The sequence below is a fragment of the Egretta garzetta genome, unplaced genomic scaffold (assembly GCF_000687185.1).
Source record: "Egretta garzetta isolate BGI_Z169 unplaced genomic scaffold, ASM68718v1 scaffold411, whole genome shotgun sequence".
NCBI lineage: Eukaryota > Metazoa > Chordata > Aves > Pelecaniformes > Ardeidae > Egretta > Egretta garzetta.
This window is the reverse complement of record NW_009258541.1, coordinates 750,202-762,079: the sequence shown is the minus strand read 5'-3', so window position 1 is coordinate 762,079 and position 11,878 is coordinate 750,202. Positions and strand designations below refer to the sequence as shown.

The 11,878-nt window shown below is 47.3% G+C and overlaps 1 protein-coding gene across 1 annotated transcript in view; it reads right to left on the bottom strand.

The window, feature by feature from the left end:
• The window catches only part of LOC104133318 (synaptotagmin-like protein 2), a 30,888-nt gene that overhangs the window by 16,882 nt on the left and 2,128 nt on the right, over positions 1-11,878 (bottom strand). Inside the window, exons 2-4 of the mRNA XM_009646709.2 lie at positions 8,413-8,984; positions 5,949-6,100; positions 387-480 (exon numbers count right to left, since the gene is read on the bottom strand). Coding sequence (XP_009645004.1) covers positions 387-480; positions 5,949-6,100; positions 8,413-8,513 — 347 coding nt within the window. The 5' untranslated portion in view covers positions 8,514-8,984. The remainder of the gene's footprint in view (positions 1-386; positions 481-5,948; positions 6,101-8,412; positions 8,985-11,878) is intronic.

The following is an 11,878-nucleotide window of genomic DNA, read 5'->3' as shown; positions in this document are numbered from 1 at the left end:
AGGATGGCAGCAGCAGGAAATGAGCAGTTTCCTCCAACAGTTTGTTTTGTTACTGTTGCTCCATGGCAAAAATTAAACAAATAAAACCATAATTACTTTGAAAAACTACACAGAATATCCTGACATTAGAGACAGCTTCCATTTTACTGACCCCTTATCAAATCATGCAGGAAAAGACCTCTCTGGGATAAGCACATTAGCACTTAGTTATTAGGGAGGACTGATATTCTGACAATTCCTGGAAAAAGGATTTTAAAAATAGCCTATATAACCTATTACTTATACAGTCTTGGAAACTCAGTTAAAGACCAGGATTTAATAGGTAGCATTCAATTTTCATTAGAAGTAAGCAGCAGCCAGAGCATTGCACGAGCAGCAGCGGTTACCTCTCCTCTCCTGCGCCAGCAGCGTGCTCGGGGAAGGCAGGACGCAGGGCAGCTTTGCTCTCCAGACCCGCCTGCATGGGCTCGTTGGCCTCATCTGTAACATAGAGAGACAATTGTAAATGACATTATTTAAACTTGTAATGGTCGGTGTGTTTTATTTGGGGAAAGAAAAGGCTTGTTAAATGAGTCCCAAGCACAAACCCTGGGGATTTAACAGGAGATGGCTGACGCCGGCTCTGCCTGCTGCAGTGTCGCCCACGCTCCCCACGCAGCGAAGGCACCCGCGGGTCCGAGAGGCCAAGGCGAGCTGCCTAACGCCTGACTCGCGCCAGGAGCTGTCGCATCACTGGAAACCTTCGCAGGACGCTGCCACGGCTGTCAATAAAGTTAATCCTTTCCAGGATTTAAATTCAGCCATTTCCTGTTTTGACTCAAAGTCATTGGATCTTGGCAAACAAAGGAGGGGGCCAATATAGTTAATGAGAAGATCCCTGTTATTTTTACTGGCACAAGGCTCAGCTATGTCTTCTAAGCTCTCAAAGACCCTAAAGAAAAAAACAATAGAAGATGGTAACCTTTAGAGCAGCCTGCCAGGGTATAAAGTTGCATTAGACATTTTGCTGCCAAACAGGCTTTCTGGCTACTGCAAAACCAAAAGGATTAAACTCTCAAACAGCGATGAAAAACTAGTCTGGTCAACAAGATCTGCACGTGTTTATTCACATGCAGCTAGGTCTATTTTAAACAGTAAATCTACCTGTTATAAAACCTGCCAAATCTCTTTACGATATATTTCATTACACAATGCAATAGAATCAGAGGCTCAAAGGATTCAGATGTGACATTAAATAATATAGCCTTGCTTGTTATCTGGTTAGAAAACAGCCTCAAGCCCAAGAGCAGATCAGTCCTAGGGATGGGCTGTGATATCAATGTCACGCTGGTGCTGCCCGTGTGGCGCCACCCAGCATCAGCACAGTCAGCCTGTGGATAACAGGGATATCCAAAGATGAAGCTTCATTCCCTCTTCGCCTGTGCATCCCCATGGAGAAAAATGCTGCAGTCCCAACTCTCCCTCCCCGCCCAGCGCCTGGCCCTGCGGTGCAGGGGACCATGGTGGCAGGTGTTGCTCAGGGCTGTCTGTGTTAGGAACACACGTCTGGCACCCGCACAAGATGGCAGCTGGGTGGTCCCGTGCTTTCCGCAGCAGTGGGAATTCGGGGAGCCACGCCTGCTGGAAGACAGGAGTCTGACTGTGCAAGGACGAGCCAGTTTTAGAGAGCACGTTTCTGAGAGAGGGACTGTGTTTTGTCCATGTAAACGTTGATGTGCAAAAAGCATCACTGAACATCATTTTCGGAGACACAAGCTGTGACATGGCTGGTGGCACGTGCAGGCCACATCATGTGCAGGCATGGGAAGGGACGTTCAGGAGCGTTTATTTATTCAGTGAGCCAGGTCCTCCTCTTCTGCCCCAGACCCAAGGGAGGGAGATGCCAGCAGCAGGTAGCTGCTCTGGAATTAGAGAAACCAAACACAGAGCTCCCACGTTTTCCTTCTGCCTGTCATGGTTGAAAAGACCGTGACAACTGATGACTGCATTAATTTCTCACCTCACTTCCACTTCCAAAGGCATTGCATCATATTTGCTTTTCACTGACACTTTTCCCTCAGACAGAGCTCCCCACTCCTGGCTGGCAGAGGCAGCAGGAGGGTTCGCTTCCTCCCACCCATATCACTGCCCTTCAAAACGGCTCAGCCACTGACACAGCTATGCCTGGCTTCTATAACCACAAACAAATAGGTTGTTAGTACATGATAATGCATCATGACAAGCAAAATGCCCTTGCTAACTTTAGGATGAGACAGAACAAGAAGCAAATTCCAACAGAAATTAGTAATGGCCTGACCAGTTTAACTTGTCCACACATTTTCATATACATATGTGTACAACCACTCCTGCTGTGACAAAGACACCCAACTCTTGGGGAAAGCATGGCTAAGTGTGCCATTGGGGATGACTTGCCTCGGCGGGTGGATAAAATGGTCTCTTTCTTAGATGATTTTTAGCTCTCATTCATTGCACACAAGCTCAAGAAGTTAGCACCGAATTCATCCATCTGTGCTGCTCTGCAGGCTGTAGTTTAAATATAGGGTATCTATCTATTTTATAGATTTATATTACTGCCGATTACTAGTGTTTTCTATTATGATCAATACCATCTGTGAAGACCCTTAGGGATCCATGCAACCCTCCCTTCTGGAGGTTAAAACCCTCCTCCAGAAAAGGTCACTGGGCATTTTCCTGTGCGGGCACAAATTTCCACCCTTCCTCAGCCCATTTGCCATGCAAAGGGAACGCCAGCAATTATCTCAGCGGGGCCCTTCCATGCAGGAATTTCCTCATTTCACTCCCTAACACAGTCATCAAAAACTTAAATCAGGATTAACAGCCCTGGAGCCATGAACATGTTACATCGGTTTGGCTAAATGAACACACACCCCTTCATCACCTTGAAAGCTGACAGAAGGTGAACGACTCTGATCTTTCCAGGAGAAGAAAAAAAGGTGGCAAGGTGGCAAGCAAAGGCCCTTATCTCATCTACTGCAGACTGAACGTGAGCTGCATGGCCAAACCGTTTGTAAAGGGGCCTCAGCCTTGTTCCCTGATGGGCCAAGCGCTGCTCTCACCGGTGCAATACTCTTGCTGACGAGTCAGTGAGAGAAGTGCTTGCCCTCACATGTGAAGGGAGGCAATCTATCCAGTAACCACTGCAGGAGCCGAGCATGCGATAGGCAACAGCAAGGTGAAAATATTAGCTGCAGAATCTTGATCCTCAACCCGAGCTGTGGGAAAAGTAAGAGGAAGGAATAAAGTCACGTTATACCTGTGCTTTACCAAAATAAGTCTGAGAATAGAAAAAGAGAAAGAAAGGGAAGAAAAAAAACTTGAAAAAGAAATAAAGGGGGCTAAATCTAAACATAATTACTTTAGTAATTTAATAACATTTGCTTCTTCCTTCTTAAAACAGCATTAGTCAAGTAAAGCACACGCAAAGACAACTTGCATACTACCGCTATATTAACAAGGAGATTATTTTAGATGATAACCTGAGACCACAACTCATATGTGCACATCAGCAGTAAAAGGTAAATCTAAACCCAACAGTACTTCAAATCTTGCTTTTCTGTAATGGACTGCAAGCTAAGGGCGCTAATGCCCCCAGCAAGGCAAAAGGGAGACGAATCCAGTTCATTGCTGGCTGCTAGCTGGGCTGCAGATGAGAGAGCATCTGTCTGACCTGGGCCCCGGCAGAAGGGCTGCTGAAGTGTCTGTCTCTTCATGCAAAGTGCACAAATGCACATCCTCAAAAAGCAGAACATGCTCTGCGGAAATGGGCAAGCAACTCTGTCGAGCTGGAAAAGGTTTTATATATGTTAGTATTCTGGAGGGATGATAGAATAGTAAATTTAATGACATCATGAATCCTTAATACCAAGCATAAAAGCAACTTCATATGAAATATGATGGGCCAGTTCTGCATCAGAAGCTCCAATGAATCTATGCTAAGTTACAAGAGCTGTCGAGGATACGTAAAAAGCAAAAACTTAATGAGGCTCTCAGTTAGTGAAGTCCTTAGCCAGCGTTTAGCTTTGAGAATGTGCCTAAGTAATGCAGAGCTAAGAGGGGTATACTAAGCCCAGGCAATTAAAGCTACAGAGATATCCTGGCCAACGAGGCCCACCAAGCAAAGGAGTGATCCATATTGCTGCTGCCCCACAGCATTTTTTTTAGCAGGAAAGAGGGCTGAGCTGGTGGAGATGTGTTGTGGTTGAACCCAGTGGGCAGCTAAACACCACACAGCCGTTGGGGTACTCCCCCCTCCCCAGTGGGATGGGGGAGAGAATCGGAAAAAAGAAAAAGAAAAAAAAAAGAAAAGTCAAATTGGTGGGTTAAGGTAAAGACAATTAATTGGACAGAAAAAGAAGGGAAAATAGTAACAATTTTAAAAGAATATACAGATGCACAATGCAATTGCTCAACACCCACTGACCGATGCCCAGCCAGTGCCCGAGCAGTGGTTTCTCCCCAGCCAACTCCCCCCAGTTTCTACAATGGGCACGATGTCATATGGTATGGAATAGCCCGTGGGCCAGTTGGGGCCAGCTGTCCTGGCTGTGCCTCCTCCCGGCTTCTCACTGCAGGGCATGAGAAGCTGAGAAGTCCTTGACCAGTGTAAGCACTACTTAGCAACAACTAAACCATCAGCGTGTTATCATCATTATTCTCATACTAAATCCGAAACACAGTGCTATGCCAACCACTAGGAAGAAAAAAAAAATTAACTCTATCCCAGCTGAAACCTGGGCAAGATGACATTTGAGTTTTGGACAGATGGAAGATAACCCTTTATCAATGAGTAGCCTTTATTGCAAAAGAACAGAGCCCAGTTATAGGGTCCTTATACTAGGGAGCGTGGTAGACTTTGCTTAGAGCTGTCTATCAGGGCTATGGCTTCCCCAGGGTGGCACCAGCCAGTAACCCACCAGCCACGTCTGAGTATCTGTGATTACCCACCCTGGCAAATAATCAAGGAGGTTGTGCGAGACTGGGCTGCAGTCCCACAGTCCTGCTGCGGAGTCGGTTGGCCTGTCTTCACGTTGAGGACTGGATGTGAATCATCCCCAGTTCTGCTTTGCACAAATGTTCAGCACAAAGTGCCAGCTCCAGGCTGGTTACATTTGGACTCAAAGCACAGTCCTGCTTGTTTCACATGGGGCTGATCTCTTCTCTTCTCTGCCTTGAGCTGACAAATCTGATTTGATCTGTTTTACATACCACCATGAGAGTTCATCTGCATGTCAAACAACACTCTGTACATCTGCTTCGAATTCGCCCATGGTCCCGGACATAGCCTTGCTATGGCACAGCAGCCTGGGTACCATTCAGACTTGGCCCCAAAGCCCATTTTACTTTGAAAACCACATTGTGCCTTGGAATTACTCCCATGTAAAAAGCCAGGCACGGACCATCATTTCCCTCTCACGGTGGGCAAATACTTGCCAGGAGAAGAGAGGCACCCCCAGCCTTTGCAGGGACGCGATGAATCCCACCACCCTGGAGGCCTGCAAAAGCAGCCGTCTGTCTGTTTTTGTCAGGCCACTCTAGGAATTGGGAGGCTGTTCAACGCACACATATCAGTTTGATGTCAGAAATTGCCCTACATCACCTCTGTCCTGTGTTGCTTCTATGACTAGAAATTATACCAGTGACAAACAGACGTTTTGGAAGAAAGAAGGTGAAGTGATGAAAAGGCATTTACTGCATGTAGCTGGCAAACAGCTTTTGCCTTAGTCCTCTGCCACACTGTAAATTTTTCTTTGGACCCTGATTTTGATAACCAGGTATTTTCTTCTAGTACTGAAAGGTTAGCTGAGAATCCCTTTATCACAACACAAAGGCTGGTCCCCAACAGGCTCCCAGTACACAGACACCCCCATACTTGACCACTTTTCTGGTATATCAGTTTGTTTTCTTACAATGCACACTAACGTACTTACTTTCTAGTTTGCCTTTTTTCCTTCTAATTGATGCCCGAAGTAGATCTGGCCCCTCTAAGTCTTCCTGAAACCGTTTTGCCTTGACTTCCGAAAACCATTCACCTGTCACAAACTTCTTCTTCTTTTCATCCTTGATGGAGCCTTGTATCCGCCTGAAAGTCAATGAGAACATTATACACCAAAAAGATCTCCAAGGTTTTGACTTCCCCTGGGCTACCTTCATAACAATTGTCCGTACAGTTCACCTTCTGATACTATGAAGGATCCAGAGATTATTCTCTGCAATCACATGGGCCAAACCAGTATTAAAACAAAAGCTGATTTATTCTTGAACTGGAATGTGAACAGCACCTTGCAAACACAGGCCTTCACCCCTTCCAGATTTTACAAATCCACATCAGAGTCACCTGGCAAGGAGATTTGGCCATTTGCTTTGCAGCCCCGAAGGTTACGAAGGGGTGGAGCTGTTTGCAGGTCTTGCACTTCTCCGTTTTATTTGTGTATTAATCTCTTTATGAGCAGCAAAGCCTTTTGGATCAAATGTGATGCAAACCATGGAAATAAGTCACGTTATTTAGGGGAGCAACCTGTCCCTGCAGCATTCTCCCCAGACACTGCTCCTCTCCCTGCTCCTCCTGCCATGCCAATTTTGGCACTCAAACAGTTAGCTCTCCTTCCTGAGCACAGCTTCTCCTACCGTAACTCGCTCAGGCACACCCAGGGCTGGTTTTTGGCACTTAAACCCGTCAGAGCACTGTTTGCTAGCCTGTACTTTTAACCCTCCTCCGCTTATTTTGTTTTAACACCACGGTTTGCTGAATTAGCTGCCTTTCTGCTGGCACTGCCTCCCACAACTCCGGGTCCCTGTGAGACTGGAGAGGCCAGTGCAAACTCCCACCTCGGTCCAGTTCCCAGCAAGAAGAGGGGGCAAACCCCCAGATAACCATAGATCAGGGTCACATCTGGCTGCCTAAAGGCCAGGAGGGAGCAGGTATCAGGTAACCGGGCTCAAGCCTCTGCAGGCAGCACTGGGGGGGCCAGCTGCACAGCTCCCACCTAGATTGGGGCTGCATCTGCCCCCGTGAGGGTCTTGAGGTGCTGGGCCAGAGAAGATGTAGAGACATATTTTAATCTTGTTGACACCAGACCAGTGTAATGCCATTGACTTCATGCCACCCAGCAGGCAGGTTGTGTTGGGGCCAAACACATCCACACTTGCACCAAAGGTCTTGCTGCATGTAGCCATACTGACAGCAAGGGGCACTTGGCACCACCCCGGTCAGGATCTAACTCACTTCACTCCCAAACGAAAGCCGCCTGTGCAACAGCTTCCAAAAAGAAGGGAAACAAAACAGAAATAACCCAAACACTCTTTTCCCTGCTGCACAGCAGAAATTTGACTGCATTTCAGAAAAAGAAAAAAGAAAAAAAAAAAGATAAAAGCTTTTTGAAACCTTGTTTCAATTCAGGGGAGATACAAGAGCATGCAGACACATACACCTCCAGCTCCATTTGCTTGCATGCCACCACCAGTTCTCAGTTTCCCAGCTCTCACCCCCGAACAGAGGGCACGTACGCTCCCCGGAGCCTGCTGCAGAGCTACCCACTCCCCCTTCAAGCCTTGAGCATCCCTCCTACATGGGGCTTACTTTTTTTGGCTCAGCAGCAAGTCGAAGACTCACATCCTTAACAGGGGTAAACTGGCACAGCGCCATCCACGCTCCCTGAACTACTCGTTTCTTGCCGTGGAGAGTTTGGTGCCAGCTTCCTGAGCCCGGTGCATACTGCCAACCCAGATGGTCTAATGGCTGGCATTTAAAAAGCGACAGCAGCAACAAGCAATCCCGATCAACCAGACCTGAGCTTCAGGACGGCCAGTGGCAAGTGGGCTGAACAGAGAGCGATTCCTGGCTCTGAACCGGCTCCCTGCAAACCTTTGGCAGATCACGTAGCCTCTCAACTGCGCCTCTCTGCCTGCACGATGGATGCTGCACACAAACACACCTCGAAGAGCACCGGAGGGACACAAAGCAGAAATGGGGATGTAAAGTCTCATTTTAAAACACTCTAGGGGATTTCTGTGCTACCGAGTGAGGAAAACAAGGTAGCAGCTACTCCCCTGCTTGAACCTCTGACACCAAGAAATCAGCATCTTCCTCCCCAGAGCAGGAAAGGGATGATTTCCCTTGGCGTCTCTGAGGGCTGCTGATTAACTCAAAAGGAGAGTCCAGCTCTGCGATCCTGCAGAGAGGACAGCAGTGACAGCAGGATGGCTGAGAAAGCAGAAGGTACAATGAAAAGATCCGTCAGGATCTGAGCAAGAAAGGACAGCACTGCTGCAGCCTGCATCTCTCCTTCTTGCACGCACACGCACATGCACACACACACACTCCTCGCTAAAAGAAGGAAAAAAAAATCCCCCCAGGGAAAGCTCACATCCTGCTGTTACTGCACGCTCTCTCACCTGATGCGATCCCCATCCTTCTTCTTCAGCTCTGCATCTCTCTGCAGAACCTTCATCAGCTTCTCATACTCCTCCTCGGTCAGGAAGCTCAAGTCCAACATCTTCCCTGCAATCTTCTTCAGTTCTGCTGAAGCAATGACACACCAGGAACTAATCCAGCCCAGACTGCCACAATGCCATGGGCAGCCCCCGTGCAGCCTGCCCTGGTGCGCTGAGCAAGACACGGCTGGAGGAAAAGGACTTCACAACAGCATGGCTTGGGTGGAAGTTGCGTTAGCACCTGGACTTGCACTTCCAGGCTCTTCGCTGGCACGTTTCTCCGCGCTGCATGCCTTCCCCTGCCAGGAAAATTCTCTCAGTAAAATTATGCTCCTTCGTTTTTCTTCAGGCACAGTCACAGCAATTGGGAAGCCAACGTCAATCAAACAGGCAAGCACGGGAAGGAGCGAGCTCGCCGCCCGCCTTAGCTGCCTCAACAGGCACGAAAGCTCGTCTCACCACCAGCAACCCCAGCACCTCTGGCATGCGCTTTCTTCAGCAGGGAAGTCTGCCTCCGTGGAGTTCAAGCATCCCTGCAAAGAAATAACACCGAGATGCCTTTTATGATAAGCGCGACATATGGTAACCGAATGTGTACATTGGGGGTTTTTATTTGTTCTTCAGCACAAGTTCCAAAACAAGCTGCCCTACTTTCTTCCCCATCCTACAGCTCCTCATGTGGTATTAACCTAACCGAGACAATATTTTATTTTAACTGCTTTCCTACTAACAGGTAAACAGTTGACTCAGCATGCTACAAGCAAAATATGCATACAAACTACCAAATTGCTTGCTTGTTTTTTATTTCCATTCTTCTTTTCCTAATTTCTTCCTGCCCTAAATGAGACTGCGGATAAGCAGCCAGCCTTTGTAAAGCAATCGGAAAAGGACAGAGCAGCAACCTGCAAGTGTTATTGCTGCGTGTTATGCTATAAAATACCACAGGCTGCTCATTTTCTAATATGGGTGCACTTTGCTTTACGCTGCACGGATATTTGCTATTCAAACAGTATGGGTGCAGATCACTTAGTGTTTCAACAGACACCACAAATGGCCGGAGGCTGCAGGGCGTGGAGGAAGAGTAAATCACGTGTTGCTCTGCTACTTTATTCCTTTTCCTCTCTCCCGGCCAACTCGAGGGCAATAAGGCACACCTCCGAGGGAGCAGAAGTTCTGCTCATGTCCATGTAGGCAGTTTCTAACTCACCAGATGGGATTTTTCCACTGTTTCCAAGCCCATCAGGTGACTGTGGGTTTGATCATACTTGGCTTTTTCTCCCAAAGCCACAGCCTTGGGAGTCAGGTCATTAAGAATTAATAAATCCCAGCTTTCACTGCAAACATGATCTGTAGGTCATCTGGCCCATTCCCTAACCTCAAGGCTTGTACCACCCCTATTCTCTGTCTACTCTGCCCCTTCGAGGATGGCAACCGCAGCCCTCCTGGGGCCACCTATTTCAGTGCTTAGCTAACTGGCAGCAAGCAACTCCTTCCCATTGCCTACGCCAGGTCTCCCTGGTAGATGTCAGCCCGTCCTACCCGCCGCGGGCACGCTCCCTTTGCAGCCATCCTCCCAGGGTTCTACACTTCAGCCTCTACATGAACCAGCTCCAGCTCCTTCAGGTTCCTCAGAGCTGGGGTCTTCATCATTTTTGTCACTCACCTTTGGACTCTCTCCACATGGTGCACCTCTTCCTTTAACTGGCATATCCAAAGTCAAGCACAAGTGTTTCAGCTGAGCTTTGCTTATTTGGCATCACTTCACAGATTTACATTATTTTATGGATGATAAATTCCCAAATGTTTGCATTTTTCATAATGGTGTAACAACATGTTAGAAGAATAGGCATCTGACCTTAATGCTTACAAAGAAATACCACAGAACCGCATAAAAAGGCTCATAAAAGGAAGAGACACTGTCATAAAATCTCTGTAATTACTTGAAAATAATTTCTGGAGGGAAGGAAACAACATTTCATATTTCTTTGAGGCAAGTATGGCTGTGCTTGTCACACTACAATTATAGCCTTTATCATCTGAGAAACTATTGACACCACTCTAAATAGCTAAACCAGAAACAGTAATAAAAAAAAGCCCTGACGAATCTCTACTGTTTAAACCTACATTCCACCCAGCCTGGCACAGCTCTTCCACGGCTGGTTCCAACCATCTACTCTCTCTGGCTCTCAGGTACAATCCTACAAAGACATTTACAGAAATTTCTGGGACAGATTTTATTTTTAAAAAAGTATCTAGGGACACAGTTTTCACAGTATTTGCTTCTCCAGAACTTTTATTTATTTTTAACAAACCCATGACATGTGGGCTGAAAGTACTTCAGAAAACATTTTCAGCAGAGTTGTATTAATTCATTAGTATGTTAGTCAATTAGAAAAAGAATAAAGGCTACTTTGTAAGTAGCCCTTTTTTTTCCTGATGTTTTATCTTACTGGAATAGTTACATTAGAAGGAAAAGGTTAACAGAAACCAAACAGCCAACTCCTTTTGTTTTAAGTAGTTAAAAATCAAACCACTTCATGTCCTCGCTGTGGGAAAGTGAGCTGGTCCAGGAGACCGCTCCACCTGGAGGTTTTGCCAGCAGTCTCAGGAGCTGCAAAGCTGTCGACCCAGGCCTGCAGGAGTAAACAAGGCTGGGAAATGATCTCCATACGCACCAGGGCCACAGGGCTGTCCCTGCTGTGACCTGAGCCATTGCAGCCTTTGATGGGTGCACCATGCTGGCTGCTGCCGGAGCTTGAAACACGGTGGAGAAGCCCACCATTAACCACTCAGGTACACAGCAATAAGGGGGACTGTGTTTCTTGTTTACTTGGGTCTGCAAGCGCAATAGGTTAAGGATAAAAATCAACTGATCCATACAGTATGTTATCAGGCAGGCACATTGCGTGGTACCTAACCATCGCCCGCTCCCCTGGCTTGCTTAATCCTAGAGCTCACACTTACACCCCTTAAGCAGCATCACGGAGCTTTGCTTTGCTTTGTTAGATTGCACGTAATCCTCTCCCCCCTCAAAGCCTTCTTAATAAACAGCTTGGAGACCCCAGGGATGATGCAGTACAATCACCTAAATCAACAGGTCCGTAAGAAAGCCAGGAACCCCGTGGGTCTCACACAGACGGGGCCACTGTTTGTGTGTCCTGCCCAGCCCTCGCCTCGCCACCTCTGCAAAGAGCAGGGAAGGGACACTCATATAATCATAGAATGTTTTGGGTTGGAAGGGACCCCTAGAGGTCATCTAGTCCAACCCCCCTGCAGTGAGCAGGGACACCGCTAACTAGATCAGGTTGCTCAGAGCCCCATCCAACCTGGCCTTGAATGTTTCCAGGGATGGGGCCTCCACCACCTCTCTGGGCAACCCGTTCCAGAGTTTAGCTACCCTCATTGTAAAGAATTTCTTCCTTATATC